This window comes from Rhincodon typus, chromosome 11, assembly GCF_021869965.1.
Source record: "Rhincodon typus isolate 14 chromosome 11, sRhiTyp1.1, whole genome shotgun sequence".
In the NCBI taxonomy this organism is placed as follows: Eukaryota; Metazoa; Chordata; class Chondrichthyes; order Orectolobiformes; family Rhincodontidae; genus Rhincodon; species Rhincodon typus.
This window is the reverse complement of record NC_063342.1, coordinates 15,449,538-15,474,063: the sequence shown is the minus strand read 5'-3', so window position 1 is coordinate 15,474,063 and position 24,526 is coordinate 15,449,538. Positions and strand designations below refer to the sequence as shown.

Here is a 24,526-nt window from a genome sequence, read left to right as displayed (position 1 = left end):
TTACCTTCCAAGTCACTCTGATACACTGAGAGGATAGGGATTCCAGCACAACGTCGACAGGTGGACCGTCAGGGGCTAAAGAGAGAGTTGAAGAGTATAAATGTGAGAAGTATCCACCACATTGATTTGGAGGAACACAGAAGTGAGATCAATATTAAAAAATGACCAAATGGGGAAGCAAAAACACCTGGGTGAATTGATCTTCAGTTTGCTCTTCACTCTGCACTGTGTACACCCTGCAGAGTTGACCAGTTAGCTCAGTTGGCTGGTGTGTGATGCCAACAGTGTGGGTTCAATTCTCACACTGGCTGAGGTTACCTTGAAGGTCCCACCTTCTTGACATCACCTTTTGTACGAGGCGTGCTGACCCTCAGGTTAAACCACCATCAGTCATCTCTCTCTAATGAGAGAGCAGCCCGACGGTTACCGTTCTAGTACAATGGCAAATTTATCCAGGCTTTCTCAATGTGGCAAAAATAATGTGGTACCCAGACTATGCCACCTGCATACCTTGCACTAGAGCAGTGAAGAAGGGGAAAACCCATCACAATCCAAGGACATCACTTAAATGAGCAACAGTTGAATCTCAGACTATCAATCTAACAAATTGATCAACTCAGTCTCGGGTGCCTAGACAGGGTGAATTTATGGGAATGGGGCAGGTTTGCTGAACCAATTGGTCTCTTCTTCCCAATCATTTTCATACATTGGTATGTAGACTGTGGACCACTCACACTCCAGTTGGAGATACTGCAGAGGACCATTGGTTGTTTGCATCTGATACTAAAGGTACACATGCCATTTACACAGCTGAATGATCATTAGACTGTAAATGCACAGTGTTGCTTGTATATGTTTTTTAATAATATTATTGGATTCTGTAATGGTAAAAATACATTGGGATTTTCAGATCTGAACAATTTTCAAACATAACCACATAATTCTTTAAAATAATTAAAAACAAGTCAACAGTGAACCATCAGCACCAGTTGCTAGGGTGATTGGAGACAATAGGATAAATTCATCAACCATACACTTCCAGTGATATAATATATACAGCCAAGGAGAGCACAGGTTAAATTTAAAGTGCCTACAATAAAGCATTGATTCTTTAACTTATTGTTCTTTCAAACACATTTCCCTCCTCAAAGAGCAATATTGACAAATTGACCTTTATACTGCTTGCAAGAGGCAGCTGTCAAATGTAGAACAGGGACAGTTTACTTGAAAGCAACAGGAATTCTTGCCAATGAAACAGCAAGTAATTGTGTTTAAGGAGGGCCTGAACTAAAAGGCCTAAAGGCACCTGCAGAGATAAAATAAACCAATTAACTTTATGAAGGCTTAAGGAAAATGTTTCCAGCCCTGAGTAATTTAGGTACAAGGAGAAGAAGTGAAAAGCAATTTTGAAAGGTGAGTTAGCATTTGGTTCATATCTTAATGGAAGCATCATATGAAGCTTATTGTTTACTCTCAGGAGCTTCTCCTTCTTAAATCCTGGAACAAGGTTCCAAGGAAATTTCCAAGAGGTGCACAATACTGTCTGCAGGTTTCTTTCCCTTGAGGACATCAGTGAACTAGATTTTTCTTTTTACACAATCGATGATACTTTCATGGTCTCTATTACATGTGATGTAAATTGTCTGATTTATACATTAATATCATTCTTAGAGTTTTGATTTTAAAATAGTGGCATATGGTTTGGTTGCTTTTCTGAATGTTTTAGATTAGACAATCCTTCCAGGATTCATTGAGTGTGAGAGAGCAGGGACACCTTAAAGTGTCAATTGAAGATCATTTTTACTGTAGCGACTTATGATAGATGGAGTTAACATCAAGGGCCACGAGCTTGTTTTTGTTGTGGGATAATCAACCATTCATTTTAGCTTCAAAAACCCAGAGATTGGAAGTTTTTTCCGCAGTTAAGTCAGAAACAAGTATGGTCTCTTTCCTAGAGATGAGCTTTTCCAAAGCAGTTATGTGAATGGGTTACCTTAGCAGAAAAGTTTACCTTGTGCAACTTTCAGGTCTGGGGTGTTTGGTCATAAAACTCCAATGTTATTAAAAGCTGAGAAAATCTAAGCTCACAGCTTTGTGTGTATTTATGTAAGACAACATCACGATTCCTGATAGATTGGGAAGAATCAACTAAATTAAACTAAGATTAAAAATAGAGGGGTGATTTCTTAGGTTTTGAATTCTTCTAAAGTGATGAAATTGTAGAACAGGTGAGACTTTGTTTTTGTTTGCATTTATAATCTTTCAAACCATTTCTAGATCCAGACATTTTTGTTTATTTTTGTCTTGGGTGCAAGAAACTTCAATTCTATTCTAAAACAAAATGATCTAGATTTCCTTCTGTGATCTAACTTGTTCAATAGTACCATCAACTAAGATCTTAACATGCTGATGTGTCTAGCTTTTCAATTCCATTTAAAAAAACAATCAGAGAATTTAAATACCATCATTAGCTATGGTGCGATTTGAACCCATGAACCAAGTATATTGGCCTGGGCCTCTGCTTCCTAAAGTGATAACATTACCACTATATTCCCAAACACATCCCTTTGTAACATTAAAGACCCCTATCAGCTTTGTGTTGTTTTTCCAGATGACAACTCCCGATATTTGCCACTTCTATGAATAAGTGTTACTGAGTGATGGTTGTTTGAGGCATTTTGCTGCCACCAATTGTCTTTTGTTTTGGCTTGAGCCTGCCTAGTGACTAGCAGCAGAGGATACACCATTGTAGAGTGTCTACAGAAGAAGCATAATTCTTAAATAACCAGAAGATTTATGCATTCTAGCAATAAGATAATTACGTGGACCATAGAGAGCACAAAGACACTGCTCTCTCTGAAAGCTGGGGTAAAACTCATCTTCTCTACCATAAGTAGAGTTGGGCGAACCAACGTAAATGAAAATTAACCCCTTCAGAACCATTATTTTAAATGGCAAGGTCAAGCTCTCTTCTGGAGAACAAATATTGCCATTGTGTTCAGTCTTTTCTGACTGATAGTTACAGTCTCACAGCTCTGGTATATCAATCTTTCTTGCCCATTTTCTCCTTAATCTGTTTACAGCAGACCTCAATGTACATCGGAAGACAGGTGAACTTGCATCAAAATCCCCAAAATGCTTGGGAATATTCACCCACAAGAGGGTGACCAATCAGAGAAAAGTTGAATGGATAGAATCAATGATGTCTAGTGCACAAGAAGCCTTTGAGGAAGAGATGGACACAGAAAATGTTGCAGACTCGATGTCTTTACCACCTGAAGAAGATGAATTATGGCCGAGATGGTCCAGGCACAAGTAGTGGGCTATTATCCAGTACGCACTTCCAGTAGCCAAGGCAGAGTCAGAGGAATTGGGCCTGGACCTGCCCCAGGAGCAGCTAAAGGAAAAAGAAGGGGCCTATGTCTCAGGACTTAGAGGGGGCAGGACGTAATGATTGGAACGAGGTCAGCCAGGTGGACCTCATAGAATATGGATTCCCTGATTGAGGTTGTTAACCTGGTCCAACAGATATAAACAGGAGTGTCAGGGGTCACTCTAGGAGCTAGCTGGGTCAGTGTCATGTGCTATGCACGCGTAAAGAAAGGGTGACTTGGTGACGGGATACCATGCTTTGTGGAGTTATTTCAGTGTGCATGTGGCCAGTGCCCATGGAGCATGCCCGGAGATGTTGCTGCCCAGTTTCCAACATGAAGGTCGTTCAAAGCAAGTGGCTCGCTTTGGTGTCCTTGTCAAGTTTTTCCCAACATCAAGCTTGTTTAGTGAGTTTGATAAGATAGAAAGCTGAATAATAATGAGGCAGGTTGTACCATTAGCAAGGCATTGAACCACCATTAATGTCCATCAGGTGGCGTTTCACCATTGCCTAGTGAGAATCTCCCATGCTGCTTGTGAAATCAGAAAAGATGCGGCAAGATGATCTTAATAGATGGGCATCACTGCACATGTTGCCCGATTCTGCCACACACTCCATTATTGTCCACGTCACCTATAAGATCCTGCCTTCTGTGCCAATTGTTAAATTTAAATCTGAGTTTGAAATCTGAGATGCAGTGAAAACAGTAGTAACTACGGCTTGAAATGTTCCAACTTGTGTAAATGTAATGGAAGCTGTGATCTCACAAGTCTGTGGGAGATATGTTCAGGGTGACAGTCTTTTGTATGTAGAAATGTATGTCACTTATTTGAAAAAAATATTAACTTATGCTTGTTGTCTTGTGCCAATTTAAACACTGTTGTTCCTAGGAAATTAGCACTTTACTTATGTGTTGTGGTTTTATTTTGATGGAGGGTTGATCATCATCGAAGACTTTAATAGATTTTTCTAACTCTGTTCCTGTGTGGGCCCAATATTCAAGATGCCAACTCAAATGCACTTGGTCTTAGAAATAAATGACTGCATCACCAAATAAATGAGTTAGTAAGAATGATAAAGGAGCCCCTGAAACCCCAGAAGTAACCCTTGAGAAAATTTCAAGAAGAACAATTGAAACAAAATATATTCAAACCTTTGGTTTTACAATGTGGAGACTAGAACTTATCCTTTTCCTTCCAATGTTGCTCACCATCCATTTTCTCCATAATAAATGACCAGGAGAATTGACTAAGTTCAAGATGATCAAATAATCTGACATCAGTAAAAGTGATCAAGGGATGTTGTGTTGTTATAAAAACTCAACTGGTATTGTCTAATTCGTGACTCCAGTCCATACCAAGCTGACTGACTCTTAACTGTCTCCTAAAATGGCCTAGTAAGTCATTCCATTGGATCAAAATTAAAAAAAATGCAGAAGCACTTTTAGTATTTCAAGAAGGAAGCTCACCATCCCTTCTCAAGTGCAAACAGGGAAAGGCAATAAATACAAGCCTGATCAGAAATGCCCACATCTTTAAAAAGGAGCAAATAAGTAAGTGCGAATTGTTGATGACTGTGGAAAATGTATTTGGGTTTAACTAAAGCTCTTCTATTTCTAAGAATACAGAAAGTAAGCAAAGTAAATGCTAACAAATGTTCATTTTTGTATGTTTATTTACAGTTGTCCCCCTTCCACTCCTTAATCTGTCATTTTCAAATGAGTAATCCGTTCTCAAACCTGGTGCTGTCAGTGTGAAGAAAACTATCTCAAGGTCATACCTGATCGGCACTGAGAATGCTTTTTGTTCAAGTAAATGTAATCTGGTGGTAGAAGCAGGATAAAAACGTCCCAACCCCCCCCCCCCCACCCCCCCCCCCCCCCCCAACAAACAAGAAAAGTTATCAGCTACAAAATCCTCATTCTTTATTGCTCTGTAGATCAATCAGTGAAGAAGCCTGATACATCACAGCATGATGTCAGTTCACAGTCTTTTCAGTATGATTGGACTCCTCTTCAATCACTGTGATAATGTTCAATCAGATTGATTCATGGACTCTCACTGCATCATCATTTATTGATTTAAGAGCAAGACTCTCTCTGCACAGAGTAGAGAAGACACACACACAGACAGTAAAATTAGATAACCAATATGGAGCTGGGAATGAGTGAACAATAGGCTGACAGATCCACAATGTGTTATCATTATATGTTCCAGCAGTTAAGTATAAAATGTTGCTGCCAGTGCCGTATCATTTAGAGTAGGAATGGGGAGAGAGACAGTGAGGGGGGGAGGGGTGTAGAACGTACAGCAATCTTGAGAGTAACTTTACCATAAGTATGACATTTCTAATGGCTTTTCCAGTTTTGCTAAAGGTTCCACAGCATAGGGTGGACATATGAACAGACATTGGATAGACTGGGATTTTCTTTTTATTCACTCCCGGGGTGAGGGTGTTGCTGCCTAGGCCAGCATTTATTGCCCAGAGGACAGTTAAGAGTCAACCACATTGAAGTGGGCATGGAGTCACATGTAGGCCAGGTCAGGTAAGGATGGCAATTTCCTTCCCTAATGGATATTCGTGAACCAGACGGGATTTTCCGGCAATTGACAATGGATTCACAGTCATCATTGGACTCTTAATTCCAGATTAATTTCCTGGGAATAGCAGAGACCGAGGGGGAACACGATTGCGAAGTGTAAAATTATGAGGGGCATAGATAGGTTAGACTGGAAGGAACATTTCCCTTTGATGGAGGTTTAATGACTAGGGGCAGGAGGTTGAGAGGGATGTGAGGAAAAGCATTTTCACCCAGAGGGTGGTGGGCATCTGGAACTCGCTGCCTGAAAGTGTGGTAGACACAGAAACCCTCATACCATTTAAGGAGTATTTATAAATACACTTGCAATGCCAAAGCATAGAAGGCTATGGGCCTAGCGCTGTGAAATGGGATTAGAATAGTGAGGTGCTTGTTTTTAACTAGCACAGACTCGATAGGCTGAAGAGACATTTTTGTGCTGCAGACCTCCCTGACTCCCTGGTTCTTGTTGTTAGGGTCAGAGTAACCTTATGATTCTGATTACATTATGTGGTCGGGGAGAAGCTTCTGAGATGTTTCGTTCTCTCTGTTCCACTTGCCCTGAGATTTTATCCACTAACTGAGGTAATGAAAACCGAAAATGGCTTGAACTGTTCAACCCTTAACCTTTTACCTGCTTCATCTGTGGTGATGGTAAGCTCATTGCTGGCCTCACTCTTCCCAATGCGGTTTTTGGCATACATACGGATGTTGTAGGTGGAAGAGGCGTGCAGGTCGATAATTGTGGCCTGGTTCAACTGAGGCGAGACATCTTTCGTCCTTTGTACTGCATCCCACGAATCTGTGGAACATAGCATGCATTCGGTTTTTGAAAGGTAAAGATTTTTAAAGGTTGTCGTTTTAATGATGATCTAATATTGGCTTCATTTCAGCAAATATGTGGCACATCAAAATGGATGCCACTGTTGACAAACAAATCTGTTTTCAAATTAAGGGTCGTTATCATAATCCTGACTTTAGACTTAATTATCTAGCAGATAAAGGAAGATTCAAGTCAAGTACTAGTGCCCAATTTCACACGACATTAAAGAAAATGGGCACCAAACCTAATCGACCCCAATTCCAATGGATGGCTTCAGTTAAAATCCGGGCTCATGTTTTTCAAGGCCTAGGATAGCACAGAAGAAAGCTCCCTCAACATTGCTCCTGCCAATCTGTCATACCTCAACATTGTCAGTTCTTTCATCATACCTGTACGAATGTTTCTCAGTGGCCTGAACAAAGTTGTTCACTTCTTCCTAAGTGACTGGGAATTCTGTGCTACAAACTCATGTTCACTTTTACAGAGATAATTTTCTGAAGAAGGGTCTAGGCCCGAAACGTCAGCCTTCCTGCTCCTCTGATGCTGCTTGGCCTGCTGTGTTCATCCAGCTCCACACCTTGTTATCTCAGATTCTCCAGCATCTGCAGTTCCTACTATCTCCTTCACTTTTACAAAGTAATTTTACAGAGATTACTTGTTGATAGTAAAAAGACGTTTCCCACCCATTCAGAGTTTCAGATGTGTCAAACTGGGGACCAAACCCAGCACTCTGCCCAGTATGGGGAAGCTGTTACAAGCATGGGAAATAGTCTTTCCTGAAGATTGATTGCAGTTCAACAACAAGTTAAATTTTCAGTCAACGGGGGAAGTTTAATGGTAGAAGCCCCAGCGAAGGAGATTGGTAGGGCTCACAGATTAGAATCAATGTGAGGAGCAGAACTATTAGGTGCTGCAAAACAGTATTATCGCAGAGCAAACACACTACAGGACAGAAATAAGTTTAATGGTCCTGATATTTGTCTCAGTGATGAAGGAGCAGCTTTCACCAATTAGTTTCAGGAACAGCTGATTAGAAACTTCTCACAACTTTGTCAGTAGACCTTACAACTAATCGTCTTCCTGATTTTGCCCAGGGTACTGCAGGCAATCTGTGGAAGGAGCATCAGAAAAGCTCTCACGACACACAAGCATATGAACTCGAGCAGAAGGTGGCCTTTCCGTACCTTGAGCTTGCTCGGCCATTTGATAAAATCATGGCTGGTCTGATCGTGACCACAACTCAGCTTTCCTGTCTACCCCCTGCATACTTTGGCTCCTATATCAATCTATCAAATCCAGACTGAATTTAATGACCTTGCCATCACCACAATCTAAGGGACACAATTCCACATATTCACAACCCTCTGAGAAAAAGATTCCTCCTCACCACCATCTTAAATGGTACAGCCCTTATGTTCAAACTCTATCCCACAGAGAAAACATTCTCTTATCATCCACCCTAACAGTCCCCACTGCAATATTACAAGTTTCAAAAGCTTATCTCTCATTCTTCTAGATTCCAAAGTATGCAGGCCTAATCTGTCCGATTAATCCCCTGCAGATAACCTCTTCTTTCTAGGAATTATTCAAGTTAACCTTCTCTGAATGGCTTCTAATGCAATTACGTTTTTCCTCAAATCAGGAGACAAAAACTGTACAACGCTCCGGATTTGGTTTCACCAAAACACAACCATTATATGGAGAACAAAATAAAGATAGGCAATACAGATGTGTTTTAGAAAGAAAAATAAGCGGAAAACAGAAAGTGTAAAATAATTCTTACCTTTTCTTTTTAAAAATCCACAGGTTCTTTCTGAAGGATTGATACTCCATATGTGTAAAATTAATTTTCAGGGCCAGAGATGTTATTTAGCCATCACATTTCCTGATATTTTTAGTGTTAGACTAGTGAAAATCATGCTATTTTCACACCACTACAGTGATTTCCATGCTGAAACTATCCTCAGGAACTGCAACAGTACACCCTTTTGAGAAGCAGGGTAATCTGAGGGCAAATTCTGGATTTCCCTATTTAACTGCACAAGCGTAAATAAAGGTTGGTCTCAGATTTCTCTTCCAATAAAGCTGAACCCTGTCAGCCTCAAATATTAAATCTACATCAAAATACAAGTCAACATAAAAGAAGAAACAAAATAAAAATGTTTAAAAATCCATCTGCCATTAAGTCTGTTCCAATTAACCAGCACATAGTACACCTTTGCACAAACTACAGGAAGGATGTCACTTTATAATGACTGTGTGATACCTGAATTACTAAACATTGCTTCTGAAGGCAGCTAACACACAACTTCTGTTACATTAGCCCTTGGGTTTTACAATATTCATAAGGTTAATGTAACTGACACCAAGTATTTACAGCCTCAGGGCATTAACAGCCTAAAAAAGCCCACTGAATAATCAATGACACCTTGTACTTTCAGGTGGAACATTATACAAATACGAGCAATAAAGTTATAGGTTTAAAAGAATGAAATGAGATCACTATTATCACAAACAGTGAGGAGCTGGAACAACACAGCAAGTCATGCAGCATCAGAGGAATAGGAAAGTTAACGTTTCAGGTCGGGACCCTTCAGCAGTTTGTCTTCCTTCTCACCTATTCGCCCCACCCTTCCCATTGACCAATCTCCACAACCCCTTACCTGCATCCACCTATCACCACCCCACCTGCCTTTGCCCAGCTCCACCCATGCCCTCTATTTATTTCTGAGCTCCCTTTCCCCTCCCCACTCCTGATGAAGGGTCCCAACCAGAAACGTCAGCTTTCCTGTCCCTCTGATGCTGCCTGACCTGCTGTGTTCCTCCAGCTCCACACTGTATTGACTCTGACTCCAGCATCTGCAGTTCTTGCTATCCATTATTATGACATGTTTGCCTCCTTCAGATCATTAAAAAAAGATCATTTTGAAGTGCTGTGTTGAGAACTGGAAAGATCAGTTAGTCAGTAAAGGAAATCAAAGGTTGTAGGGAGAAAGCAGCAAAGTGGAGCTGAGGGTTACCAGATCAGCCATGACCTCATTGAATGGCACAGCAGAATCGATGGGCTGAATGGTCTATTTTGCTCTGATGTCTTATAGTCTTATGTTTTTCTTCAACTTGCATTGAAAATCTGCATTATTGCTAATTCACTGAATCCATTTCCTCTGTTTAAAAGCCAGGTTGGCGGTCAGAATATAGTTCTCAGTGCTAAAGGGATCAAAGGATACGGGGAGAAAGCAGGAACAGAGGAATGAGGTGAATGATCAGCCATGACCACATTGAATACTGGAACTGGCTTAAATGGGCTGAACAGCCTGCTCCTGTTCCTTTTACCTATGTTTCTATGAACAATCTGAAGCAATCCTATCCCCAATGGATTTGATTTGTTGCACATCCAATTTCTTTGCCAGATGCTGGCGATGAGGAGAGTAAAAGTGGACATGATGCCACGCTACATCATTAAATATTAAAATTAACAATGCTACTTTCGAATATAGGAAGAAAATCTCTGACAACAGGCAAATCCATCAGCTATGAGGTACGGCTACATGGTTGATGGAAAGGCTTTTGTCAAATTGTCTGCCTCTAGTTAAGGATTTTTGTAGGCAGTGTGAACTTGCTTAATTTCAGTTGCTGGTAAACCCTTGTGGGACATGTTCAGTACATTCTGTTACTGCACAATGTTTGATGCAGTGCGCCAGGATGTGAAGGTGGAAGTGAAATAACAGTCTGGTCTTTGCAGCTAAAACAACAGAGTGTTAGCAACGCTCACCATTATTAATGTGCAAGTCGATGGATACAAAAGATGCGCAGTGAGTCATCAATTTCAGAATTTTCTATTAGTGGGAACAATGAAAAACTCTTTTGTAAACTATATCCGGTAGGGAGTTAAATCAGTTAATATAGCTCACCCCCCTCAAGTGTTCCCACCTTCATGTGAGTTCCAACTTTAACCCATCGATTTGAACAGGTGACAGAGATGCCATTAGATGGCAAAAGGTCTTTCTTCAAATAGATTTCTGATGATATCATCAAGACAGGGCTGCAATTTTAACTCAAGGCCTGTGTGGAGCAGTCATTAATCTGGTGGCAAATGCAGGGAGGGCAGAAAGAGAGAGAGAGACAGAGACCCAGAAAGTTGAATTTGCTCCATTTCTGTTTCCTTGGTCCTTGCTCTTTCAATCACTACAGAAAAAAAACTGGCTGGCCCTGTCCTTCCCTTCATCCAAATCCTGCACCTCATGCTCTTCTCACTTCCAACTCCCCCACTCCCAACTACAAACGCCAGAACTCCAAAGCCAAAGGCATGTGGATCATTGGTCCTTCTCTGGATATCAGATCCAGGCCTTCTGCCCTGTGAACCTCCGCTCTCACCTGTTACCAGAAAGCATCTCCCACTGGATATGGCTGAGAGGTTGGATAGGCCTCACAGATGGGGCTGAGAGCTAAAAACAGTCCTGAGGCCTAATGGTGCAGGGTGTCACCACCCCTCACCCTCCAGCATTTCACCGTGGGGTTGATAATTAGTCTTCTGGTTTCTGGAACTCACCTGACTTGTTCTTGCACTCAATGTCAAAGCCAGTGATGGGACTGTTCCCATCAAAACCCATGCTCCACCTCAAAGCGATGCTCCGTGCTCTCACCTCACGGATCTCAATTTCAGGAGGATCTGGGGGTTCTGCAATAAGAAAAAAAACTCAGAATTAAAGAGTCAAGTTCCCTGACATTAAATGTTTCATGGCAAATTATTGACAACAGGCTGTGTCTAAATAGCCATCTCCATGAAAGGTCCTCAAATCTTTATCAGAAATGAACAAATAACATTTAGCAAAAGGTACGTATCTCAACTGCAAGTAAATGAGAATAATGTCTTCTAACATGAGAATTGAGGAGATCAAAGCATTTGTCATTATCATCCAACACAATCTTCATTCACTTGTCACCCATTGTGTCCTTCTTCCAGTCCAACATGAGACGGACCGTTTGCAATATCTTCATCCAATCTGACCCTGAGATGAATTTCTAACCTCACATCCCTGCCATGACAAAGACTGTCGACTTCAAACTCTGTGACAACATGGGTCTTCTGCCGTACTGAACTCATCTGTTACTGAAACCCTCTCATCCATACCTTCAAACGTCTAGACTCAACTATTCCAAAGCTGTCCCACTCCCCCATTTCAGGACTTAACATTTCTGTTACCCCCCAGATCTGATCTGGTACCAAATACACATTTAACCATCACCTTTGGCCTTGCTGATCTACACCCCCATGGCCTTACCCTTCCCCATCTCTGTAATCGCTACTACTTGCACAAACATACCAATATGATGCATTTGTTTTTATGAATTCACTTGTGGGAGGTGCGCGTTATCGGCTAGGCCAGCATTTATTCCCCATCCCTAGACGTCACTGAGAAGGTGGTAGTGAGCTGCCTTCTTGAACTGCTGCAGTCCATGCACTGCAAGTGGACCTGAAATACCCTCATAGAGGGATTTTCAGAGGTTCATCTCTGGCCTTTTCTGTGACCCCTACTTCTCTCTGCCACAGTCTTCAGTTGTTCAGGAGCTGTGTTTAGGAATTCATTCCCCAGATCTCACAGTGACTGTAACGAGGTCATAGAATATGAGTTCCCTGGTTGGGGCAGTTAATGTGGTCCAATCAGGGAGCCCTGGCTAAAAAACAAAAAGCGCAAGTGTCAGAGACACTGACACTATGGTACCTGACTCTGAATAAGGCAGTACTATAGTCAAGGGCTGTTCACTTATAAATAAAGGGTGACTTGGTATCAGGATAGCAGTCTCTGTGGAGTTATTTCAACCATCTCTGTCTCTCTTGCTCCCTCATCAATGAGGGTTTCAGTCCCTTATTCTAATATCTTCTTCATTACAGAGCATCAATTTTCAATTGATTACACAGTTTGAGGCATTTTATACAATTGAAGGATGGTTACAGCACACAGGAAGCCATTCAGCCTGTTGTGTCCATGTCCATTCTCTGCTAGAACAGCCAGGTCTTCCACTCCCTCACCCTGTCGTGCTTTTGTCTTTAATCTTATAACTTTTCAAAAGCTATGATTGAATCTGCCTCAATCACGTTCTCAGTCAGTCCATTCTAGTCCTAACCGCTTATACATTAAAGGAAATTTGTGACATTTGCAGCCAATTTAAGATTATCAGTTGGGCTCCTAACGTGGCTCAAATTGTGAGAGGCACATCCATATTTATAGACAATGAGAACTAGAAACGGAAGATTTGAATATCACCAGATTCAAGAGAATTTAGTGGTTTCTTGCAACTGCAAGGTTAAAAAGATTTGGGTATTGTCTGCTGTTTAAGTCATTTTAACTTCAATGGTAGGAGAGCTTCTAGAAACAATTTTTTGTTCTAGCATTAGTGTTCAACAAGGTGTGTTGATTGGGAATAGTCAACATGGATTTCTAAAGGAAGAAGTGTGTTTGCTTAACTGAAAGTCAAAGAGGGCTCAGCACAGAAAAATGCCTTTTGGCCCATCGAGTCTGTGCCAGTCAAAATAATCCACATATTCTAATCTCATTTTCCTGCACTTGGTCCATAGCCTTGTATGCCTCAGCATTGCAAGCGTACATTTAAATACTTCTTAAATGCTATGAGAATTTCTGCCTCCATCACCCTTACAGGCAGTGAGTTATAGATTCACGCCATCTTCTAGGTGAAAAAGATTTCCTTCACGTTCCTCTAAATCTCCAGTCCCTTAAGCTTAAAGCTATGCCCCCTGGTCATTGATCCCTCCACCAAATGGGCAAGTTCCTTTCTGTCTACCCTTGTTAGAATTTTTAAAGAAGTTACAGAAAGGCTAACACTGAATCTAATGCTGTTGATGATATATACATGGATTTCTAGGGACGTCTGATAAATACAACACATTTGTGAAGAAAGTTGCAGGTTGTGATGTACAAGGGTCAGTTGCAATGTGAACACAAAATTGGTTGAATGATAGGAAATACAGAGTAATGATCAATGGCTATTTTTGGGACTGGAGGAAGATTTGCAGTGGGATTTCCCCAAGAGTTGGCATTGGGATCCTTGCTTTTCTTGATATATATTTATGACCTGGATCTTGGTATGCAGGGAACAATTCCTGCACAAGGAAATTTGGAAGAACTGGAAAACGTGAGGACAGTGTGGCATTCCAAAAGGACTTTTGGCAACTTTGTGGAGTGGGTGGATAGAAGTATGAATTGATGCACTGTGGTCAGAAGAACATTGAAAGACAATATAAAATAGGTGGAAAAATTCTAAAGGGGCTGCAAGAGCAGATGGCTCTGGGTGTATCTCAGAACAGCTTGTTGAAGATGGCAGGACAGATCGAAAGAGCAGATAACAAAACATACAATATCTTAAAGTATACATGCGTTATTAATAGGGGCACAGAGTACAACAGCAAGGAGGTAAAGCTGAACTTGTACAATACACTTGTTAGATCTCAGCTGAAGTATTGTGTACAGTTATGGGTGCCACAGTATAGGAAAGATGTGAATGCATTGGAGAGAGTGCAGAAGCAATTTACAAGAATGGTTCTGGGAGTGAGAAACTTCAGTTAAGAAGATAGATTGAAGAAATTGGGACTGTTCTCCTTGGAGAGAAAGAAGACTGACAGGAGCTTTAACAGGGGTTTCAAAATCATGAGCAAGATGGATAGAGTAGATAGGGAGAAGCTGTTCCCACTCGTAAAAGGAGCAAGAATGAGAAGTTATAGACAGAAAGTAATATGCAAATGAAGCAAAGATGATGTAAGAAAAAAAGATCAGTGAGTAGTTAGGGTATGCACTGCCTGGAAATATTGTGGCGGCAGATTCAATTCAGGCATTCAAGAGGATGATTATTTGGATAGAAATATTATGCAAGAGTATGGGGAAAAATCAGGAGATTGGCACAAGGTAATGGCGCTCATTTGAAAAGTTGGTGCAGGCATGATGGGTGAAATGGCCCCTTTCTGCTCCATAACAATTCTGCGATTCTGTCTAGAAAAGTCAACTGACTGTGTGGAGAATACAAGAAGGATTAGAGATCACTGTTACGCCCTTGATTATGAAACAAATAGAGTGGGTTTTAGAAAGGGCCTTGTGCTGATGATTGGCTAACCACAGTCTGGTCTCTGTTTTGCCACAGACTTGCAAGTTGCAAAAGGACCTCTAAGCTAAAAACATTATAATTGGTCTGCCCTGAAAAGTGGGAGTTGGAAGAAAGTTGGCAGTTATGCAGAGGCTTGCAAGGAAGCAGTGCTATTTTTTTCACTCTCTCTCTTTTTCACAATCACTCACCCTAAGTGGCAGCTAAGTCTCAAAGATAACCAGTTGAAGAGATATCTTGATGAAATATTATCAGGAAAATGGAGAAAGTTCCAGAAATCAGTGCCTCTCACCTCTGCATGAACTCGAAATTTTGAGCTGTTAGGATGATCCAAGGACCTGAGTCTAACAGATCTTCCAATAAACTGAGATTCTTCTATCACTCCCCAATTGACAGTAATCAGATCTCATTGACAGGGGACTGTGAGTAGTGAATGTATTTTATATGAGAATATGAACAGGGAACAAGAGTAGGCCATTTGGTGCTTCGAGCTTGCTTCCACCGCTCAATAAGATCATAGATCATAGAATCCCTACAGTGCGGAAACAAGCTATTCGGCCCAACAAGTCCACACCGGCCCTCCGAAGAGCATCCCACCCAGACCCATTCCCATGTCTAACCCACCTAACCTAAACATTCCTGAGCACTACCGGAGATTTAGCACAGTCAATCCACCTAACCTGCTCATCTTTGGACTGTGGGAGGAAACCGGAGCACCCGGAGGAAACCCACACAGACACGGGGAGAATGTGCAAACTCCACAAAGACAGTCGTCTGAGGGTGGAATCGAACGCGGGTCTGAGGCAGCAGTGCTAACCACTAAGCCACCGTGCCACCCCAAATGTCTGATCTGATCGAATAGGCTCCAAGACGATGATGGTGTAGCACTGCAGTGTTCAAGTTGCTGAGCCCGGGGATCATCTGCTTCTGTCTACTTCTCTATTTTTTTCTCTTTTTCATTTCTTTCTTTTGCTCCTTTCTTCTTTTCTTTTTTGCATTCTGCGGCATCTTTGGTGGCACACCGGCGTGAGTGAGACCAGAATGGCGGCAACTAGTTGGGGGGTTGGCATGTACCAGGATTGGCAGCGTTAGCGACGGATTTGAGGAGCGTCTTCTGAGATGTCTGTGGTGGCAGCAGGAGCGAGTTCAGAGGGCCTACGGCAGCAGGAGCGAGTTCAGAGGGCCTACGGCAGCGGGAGCGAGTTCAGAGGGCCTACGGCAGCGGGAGCGAGTTCAGAGGGCCTACGGCAGCAGGATTGAGTTCAGAGGGCCTACGGCCGGCAGTGGGAGTGAGTTCAGAGGGCCTACGGGAGCAGTGGGAGCGAGTTCAGAGGGCCTACGGCCGGCAGTGGGAGTGAGTTCAGAGGGCCTACGGGAGCAGTGGGAGTGAGTTCAGAGGGCCTACGGCCGGCAGTGGGAGTGAGTTCAGAGGGCCTACAGCCGGTAGTGGGAGCGTGGCTCTGCCACAGCACTGAGGCTCAAGGCTTTGGGGAAGGAGGCCTATTTACCTTATGGAGATGAGGCTGTCTCATGGAGATATGACTTCTAGATCCGTACATTCCCACTTTCTTCTTGGCTCCATTTTTGATTGGTATTTCTGTGTTTCTTTCATCCTGGTTTTTGTATCTTAGTGATTGTTTTGGTTGTCATATCAAAGACAATTGTTCTTTTGTTGTTAAATTTGAGTTTTCATATCTAAGAAGGTGCTGGTGAATTACGACTTTGTACACTTTTCACTGGAGTCCTGTACTTCTGTATTGAGTACACATGGGAATAAAACCTAATGCTAAAAGTTTAGCCTCAAATCTACCTTCCTGCATATCCCCAATAACCTTCCATCTTTTTGGTAATCAAGAATCTATCTGGTATAATTGCACAGAGGCTGATATCCCATCACCAAGCCACCTTTTATTTACATGTGCACAGTATATGGGTTCTGATCAACCAGCTCAGAGCTAGTCCCTACAATGAGGATACTCTCTGAATCTCCTGTTTATATCTGTCAGCCAGGACTCCCTGATTAGCCCAGGTTAACAATCTGAATCAGGGATCTCATCCTCATTGAGATTCACCTGGCCATCATTTCAATCTCTACACCATCCATCTCTGCTTTACAAATATTTTTTAAGATTTGGCATCCATTGCTTTTTGTCTTCTGCATTTGTACACTTTACCTTACTGAGGTATTGTTCCTTTCTAACTTTTTTTCTCCCACACATAATCCCACTTCAGAGCTCAGTCATAAATGTGTGTGTGTTCGGTAGAAATGGGGATATAGTCTAATTCCACATAGTAACTTAGTTGTCAACAAATTTTGCCACTTATTGTGAAAATACATGTTGCCTTCAATAAAACAGATTATTTTTGAGATTATTGGAGAAGTCTGGTGGAAATCTCTTTTGACTTAGATGACAGCAATAAAACTAAAAAAAAAATGATAATCTTGGGTATTAAACAAGATAGTTACATTTTTAGTTCCTGGACTATGTGGCTTGATTTGCTGTATGCTGCTCCTGTCAAAGTTGTAATAACATACCCTTGCTAAAAGCTATTTTATTAATATGCAGGGCCCTCTCCTCTGCATGCAAAAGGAATGAGTCCAGGCTTTGTGCCTTTCCAATTAAAAACAACTTAGTTGCCTGGTGCATTCTCCATATGAGGCACCTTTTTATTGCAAACAGCCCATAAACAATCAGAGTTAACTTGCTGACTATCAGCACCACTCTCTCATGCAATATAAATTGCTGCTCCTTTTGAAGCTTGTCTGTCTTGAGCGGACGACAAAAAGCTTCAACAACATTTCCATTTTTCTCATCAATATTAAAGATTATAGCAGGTCTTCTGACTATCACTACCCTCACTTCCCTTAGCAAATTGGGATGCAAGCCAACTGGACCAGGTTACTTATTCATGACAAGCACATACAGCCTTTTCTGCCTATTTTTTCTCGTTCCATCCATTATCTCTATCATCTTTACTTCTACTATTTTTACTTCTATTTCCCAGCTTCCTACATCTTAGCAAATGCCAATGCGACATACTCATTCAGTATTCTTGGCTTGTTCTGCAGTTTCGAGCATATATCAACTTCCGCCCTACTAATAAGCCCTGTCATGTGCATGGTAATAGTTTAATAATTATTGAACAGGACTCGGTAAACTCTGTGGGATTAGTTTATTTAAACCAGCAAAATACTTTACAAGTTATGGAGCAGATATTGCAACAAACTAGCTGATCCTTGCATGTGCAGCTTTCAGGCTGACTACAGACTAACTTCCAGGCACAGTCACAACATTGTATACATACAGCATATGGAATTATTAAAGGCAATTTCTCTTAAAGGAAAGGTCCATATACAACAAGTCCCATTCCATTCAGTACTAAACTGAGAAATATGCTTCATAAACCTGTCAGCATCTGCCATCTTCATGAAAGAGGGTCCTTAAAATCTCCTACTTTAATCAAGCAATTAATGACTGAAATAATTCCACAGAGGCTGGTAACCTATCACCAAGTCACCCTTTATTTACACATAAAGAGTTGTTGACTCCAGCACCACCTTTTCAGAGTCAGCTCTCAGCACTAGAACCTCTAACACTCCTCTTTTTATCTGTCGGGTGGGGTTCCTTGATTGGACCATGTTAACAGCCCCAATCAGGGAACTCATGTTCAATGAGGCCCAGTTAGCTGACCTCATTACAGTGATCATCCCAATATCTCCATACTCAACACAGTGTTGATTTTCTTTGTCTGATTAGGCTCTTATGAAATGTGTTAGCTACATAAAAGGTGTTACACCAATGATGGATGGGGGTCAGAACTCTCACTACACCATTAGGCTAGGAATGGTATGTGGCAGAACACAAGCATCTGATTTCCAAAATCAGCTGTAGATTGCAGTGAATAGTAGCAGGCAATGTCACATTTCAATTTACCTTGCACCGTGAGCTGAATCAACCCTCGGTCCTCTCCGTATGAATTAATAGCATGGCAGGAGAAAAACCCAGAATCTCCCCGGACTGTTGGTGTAATCTGAAGAGTAAACAGACAGGTCAAACAGCAGAGAGAAAATGATCTAGAATAATTCCACTGCTGGAAATATGAAATAAAAAAAATAGACAACGGGTTGGCTAGCATCTGGAAAGAGACAAGCCAGGCTAATGCTTTTCATCAGTATCTTCACATTCTTCACACCTTCATGACTTCCTCAATGGAACTGTAATAATTTGCAGTGGGTTCATGGTGTCAGTACCAACTCTTGGCAAGATTAATCCAAAACTAATCTCACGGTCCCACTCTCCTCCATAAACTGGTGTGCTCCACTGCCTCAGATCTTCGTTCAATTTTCCCTTAAAAGATTCTCTGTGATTGAAAAAAAAATTCATGCTTCAATGATCCTCTGCAAAAAGAAATTCTCCTGTCCCCTTTCTCTTCACTACTCCCAGTGACAGACCTAAATTGTCGATCCCCTTGCTGTTGACCTTGTTCACTCCAGCAATGTCGTCAGAACAAGACTCAATTAAATCTCTCCATAGCTTTCCCTGCTCAAATGGAAACAGTCCCAGCAGCCCAGGTTCTTCCTCAAACTAGAAGGACCTGAATTAAATTCTTGGCCTTTGGATATTGTGGTGAGAATTCATTTTGCTGCCTTGAATATTTCTGGCAGCATTTCGCTAACTAATTCTGTTAACCCCTGTGGGTTTGATCCTCAGCCATTTTTGAAGGGCTGTGGCTGTTTGTGTCTCTCTCACTGGCAACTCAATTCACACCAATTCACATCTAGAGGCACTCTTCTCTACAGTGCAAATAATTGTTCCTGATATTGTGCTTGCATTAACGATTTTTTTTCTCTGATAGAAAAGGCAATTCATTGTATCTACAAAACAGTACCCATACAATCATTGTGTATTCATGTGCGGATGTTCTGGGCTTTCCCTGTAGAACAAAGGTCACATGGTGAATGCATCACTTGTAACAACGCATCACTTGTTTATATCGATGAGTTAGCGCTGTCAGTTCTCCAGTATTGTGCAAGATCCCTCCTGAATTAGCTGTGAATCCCAGCCATAACTCAGGAGAATTTTGTCTTTTATATTTCTTACCCAAGTATTACCCACCCACCCTGTTCCCTCCTATCAGCAGCTCTGGTCACAGTGAAGTCACCTGCTTTACAGCATTGATAGAATCCCTGCAGTGTGGAAGCAGGCCATTCAGCCCATCAAGTCCACACCAATCCTCCGAACAGCAGGAGAATGTGCAAACTTCACACAGATAGTCGCCTGAGAGTGGAATCAAACCCATGTCCCTGGTGCTGTGAGGCAGCAGTGCTAACCACTGAGCCACCCTATGCCATGCCATATTACCCCCACATTCTTCCCTACTGCTGAACAAAGACAGCACCCCCGCAACCTACCCGGGTCTGCGCTGCTGGGCCTATCCTGGTCCGTGCTGCCAGGCCTATCCTGGTCCATGCTGCCAGGCCTATCCTGGTCCACGCTGCCGGGCATATCCTGGTCCGTGCTGCCGGGCCTATCCTGGTCCGCGCTGATGGGCCTATCCTGGTCCGCGCTGCCGGGCCTATCCTGGTCCGCGCTGCCAGGCCTATCCTGGTCCGCGCTCCCGGGCCTATCCTGGTCCGCGCTGCCGGGCCTATCCTGGTCCATACCGCAGGGCCTATCCTGGTCCATGCTGCCGGGCCTACCCGGGTCCACACTGCCAGGCCTACCTGGGTCTGTGCTGCTGGGCCTATCCGTCTCCGCAACTGAGTTCTTCACCAAGAGGTAAATAAAATAAAATGAAGGAGAAAACAAAACAAGATGAGAGGAGAAAAGAAATAAAACAAAGAGAAAAGTGGACAGAGTGGACGAGCCCTGGGCTCAGAGCCCTGCTCCACGGCTATCTTATCAAGAGCTTCTTGGGATTAAGCTGGTAGAAATGACGTGGAGAAAAAAAGGTATCTTAAAATGAAAGCAAACAACTGTGGATGTTGGAAATCCGAACTGAAAACTGCAAGGTCTTGAAAAACTCAGCATCTGACTGTAAAAGAAGTTCTAAAGGAGAGTCATATTGGAATCAAAACATTAACTCTGCTTTCTCTTGTTAAGTTGCTATCAGACATGCTGAGCTGCTCCAGCATTTTGTTTTTCATTGTGTAGGACACATTATTGTACATGCTCGGTACAGGCCTGACTCACACTGAATAAAACTGCAAAGCTATTCGGAACCAGGTCAAAGACACATCAGACACTCCTGAAAACACAATTTTGTTAGTGCCCCATGTGTCACACTGTTGGTTGCTGTGCAGACATTAGTTAGCGCGCTAAAAGGAGCAGCCATGGTGCAGAAGTCTCTCTCTCTCACCATAAAGAGTTGTACGAAAGCCTGCACTTCTATCCTAAGCAATAGCCTGAATTCACCAAATCCTTGTTTGAGAGGTAAGTATGCATATTAATACATAATGATGTGTTTTGCTTAAAAACACACACACGCAGACACACACAACCCAAGGCTGCTGGAAGCAACATCAAGCCAGTCTGCTAAACACCGCTTCAGAAAGGTTGACACTGATGGTGAGAGACAACCCAGATTACATAGACATCTAATTAAGAATAACATCCATTACCGTTTCTACACTGAGACATGGAGTGAATTTATGTACTGCTGTTTGGCACTAAAACCAAATTGTCAACTCATTGAATAGAAAACAGGGTTTTTCTGAAGAAGGGTCTAGGCCCGAAACGTCAGCCTTCTTGCTCCTCTGATGCTGCTTGGCCTGCTGTGTTCATCCAGCTCTGCACCTTGTTATCTTACATTTTAAGCGTTAGCTCTCCTAGTAATGGGAATTGTGTGACAGGCCAGAAAATTCAGATTTGAACCCTTAGTCTACACGTCCATCTGAACGAATCAGACTAGCCTCCGAAGTCCCTCATAATTCACCCCTTTTTGGGGTTAGCCTTTCAGCCCTTCAAGCCAGCTCTGTTCTGCCACTAGCTGATATCTGATCTGCACCTTACTTCCATTTGTTCTTCTCTGCTCTTTTTTCCCTCAATACACTCACCCAAACAAAAGCCATGTTTTGATATGCTCATGGGATTTGGGGATCCCTGGTCAGTATTTATTGTCCATTTCTGTCAGAATCAATCTGAAAATTCTCAGGCTATTGTGGGGAGCCAAAAATTGCGTAGCCCAAGAGTTAGACATTAGAATTTCAGATTGCTATCTGGCCTAGCTCTGATTTTAGGATTATGTCCCTTTATTTTCAACCCCCTCCCTCACCAAAGAAATAGTTTCTCCCGTCTACTCCTTTTAACAGGGCAAACTGATCATTCCCACTTCCAATCTTCTACATTTTTTTTGGGCCTCCAAGCTCATAAACTGTCTTCCACAGTAACACTTAATAAAAATTGTGAAGGAATGCTTCTGGGTTTTATGGACCTGCACTGTTCGAAAAAAGAAGTTCTATTATTCTTCCTGTAGAAGACAAAAATAATCATACTGCCTGAATCCCAAATATCATTAAGCCTTTTTTTAATCGTGTAGTAAATCCATAAAGGGTTAATCATTTAAACTGAGAGATTTAATTGCATTGCCAGAGAAATTGATTTTCTTTCCTTGTCTCCTTGCTGTGATTGGGAGAAAATTGTCCAAGGCTTCAAAATGAAGGTCTGAGGCACTTTCAGAATCAGTGATGACAGGGGTCAGGACAGGAGGTTGTTATAGTAACCATGTCAAAAAGATTCTACTCGCTGCTGGTATGTTTGAAGTCGGAAAGGAAGATTAAAGGAACTCGAGCCTGCCATAGCACTAAATCATCGAAGACCCAAAGAGCAGGGAAAGAGGAAACAAAGAAAGAAATTGATTGAAAGATCAAAGCAGTGAATTGATTATTTTTGGATTAATCAATAGGTTAACATTAAAATGGATTCCTTGTGCATCCAGTGATTTTCTTTCGTCTTACAATTGTGTACGCTCTAACCTCTCAGGGACAATGCCTTTGAGAATGGTCTCTGAAGTGCTTTTCCGATGCAGCCATTATGCGAACAGGTGCAATACTTTGATTCCATGTTTGGCCATTGAGAGTTGGCAGGCTTTACAAAATCCACTAAAGTGCATTTTTATTCCCTTCCTCCAGCCTTCTCTTTTGATGAGCCTGAGGGATGCTGGAAACATGGCTCCATTGTGCCAGGGAGAGAGTGGTAACATAAATGATTGTTTTGGCAATAGGCAACTGGGCTTTGGGAACCCTTGGGGTATCAGTGGACAATCACCATTGCTCAACTTATACAGCCAAAGTCATAAGATAGAGAGTATTTGATTCAGCACAAACTAGCCAGAGGGACAAGCCTGTCAAAATAACTGTAATATTTGGAAGTAAACATGTTTGTCATATCGGAGCACTGATTGGAAATATACAAGTCAAGGTGAACGATCTGCAAATTTTACTTGTTTTTCTCATTCTACATGTCTTTGATCTTCTAGTCAGCATACTTCTGCTGTGCCATGAGAAATGGAATATACGAGCAATCAGAATTTAAATGCTAGTCAGGAGATAATGATATGTTTTCAAAATACTGGCCTTCAGTGGACAGTGAGTAGTGCCTCAGAGTGTGGGTGTGATGTGCTTCAATGAAAAGCTGACAGACTGTTGCAAAGAGCTCAACTTCTGGCAAGCGCTACAAATAGATGGTGCGGTACACTGCTTTGCAGAATGAAAAGGTAGCGATGTCCATCACTGGAGGGATTTCAGTTCTGTGGAAAGACTGGGGAAGATGAGATTATCAGCCTTCTCTGCCGTAAAGCGAAAGCAAGACCTGCAAGAAACTGTGTCTGCTGGCAAGTGTGTTGGTAGCTGAAGGTTATGAAGTTCAAATAACTGGCTAAAGGAACTACGAGGGGAAAGGATGGAGAACAATTAACAGAAATAATTAACGAGATGTTTATGTCGCTTGCATTACACTTCGTCTCTGGTCAAATTTAGCAGTGAAATGCAATGTATTACTTCAGTTTCACTGTTGTTGTTCTCGAGCTGAAATCACTGACTTGATTGCTATTGTCTGATTTCCTATTCATTTGAATTGATTACATCCACAGGGCCAGATTTTTGTCTCCCACGTGGGGATACAAATTGGGCCTCAAAATGCTGTTCTCTCCTCTGCCTTCTTGACCCCATGCTCTTTTCATAATGCATTTTGGCAGGGCAGGGTACCTAGGGCTCAAAACAGTAGCATCTCTTCTGAGGTTAGGGGCGGTCACCATTGTGAGGACCACAGGAAAACTGTTTCCTCCCGTTTACAAAATTGGCATGAGTTTTGGATGCCCTAAAAGAAGGAATCATCTCAGTGAATTTATCACCACTGAGGGACACTTGCTAAGACGTCAGAGTTATTCTGAAAAGGTAAGTATAAATAATTGAACATTTTCAAATTTCACTGCTCCCTGCTCTATTGTAATGTAGACATGATTTTAATCCAGTGATTCATCATAGTGATCTTTTCTCAGCGGTATGTTAATCACCATTATGTAAATTTGAATGTTCATTATCGTACCTGTTTCCATTGGATAAAGGACAATACGGTACCAGAATTTTTGTAAAGAAGGATCTGTCTTGCTATCACTGCAGCTACCATTTTCTATGCTGTAA

General features: G+C 41.9%; 1 protein-coding gene across 1 annotated transcript in view; it reads right to left on the bottom strand.

Moving 5' to 3' along the window:
* The window catches only part of LOC109910887 (Down syndrome cell adhesion molecule-like), a 490,591-nt gene that overhangs the window by 95,933 nt on the left and 370,132 nt on the right, over positions 1-24,526 (bottom strand). Inside the window, exons 13-16 of the mRNA XM_048603034.1 lie at positions 18,822-18,918; positions 11,324-11,452; positions 6,586-6,753; positions 5-75 (exon numbers count right to left, since the gene is read on the bottom strand). Coding sequence (XP_048458991.1) covers positions 5-75; positions 6,586-6,753; positions 11,324-11,452; positions 18,822-18,918 — 465 coding nt within the window. The remainder of the gene's footprint in view (positions 1-4; positions 76-6,585; positions 6,754-11,323; positions 11,453-18,821; positions 18,919-24,526) is intronic.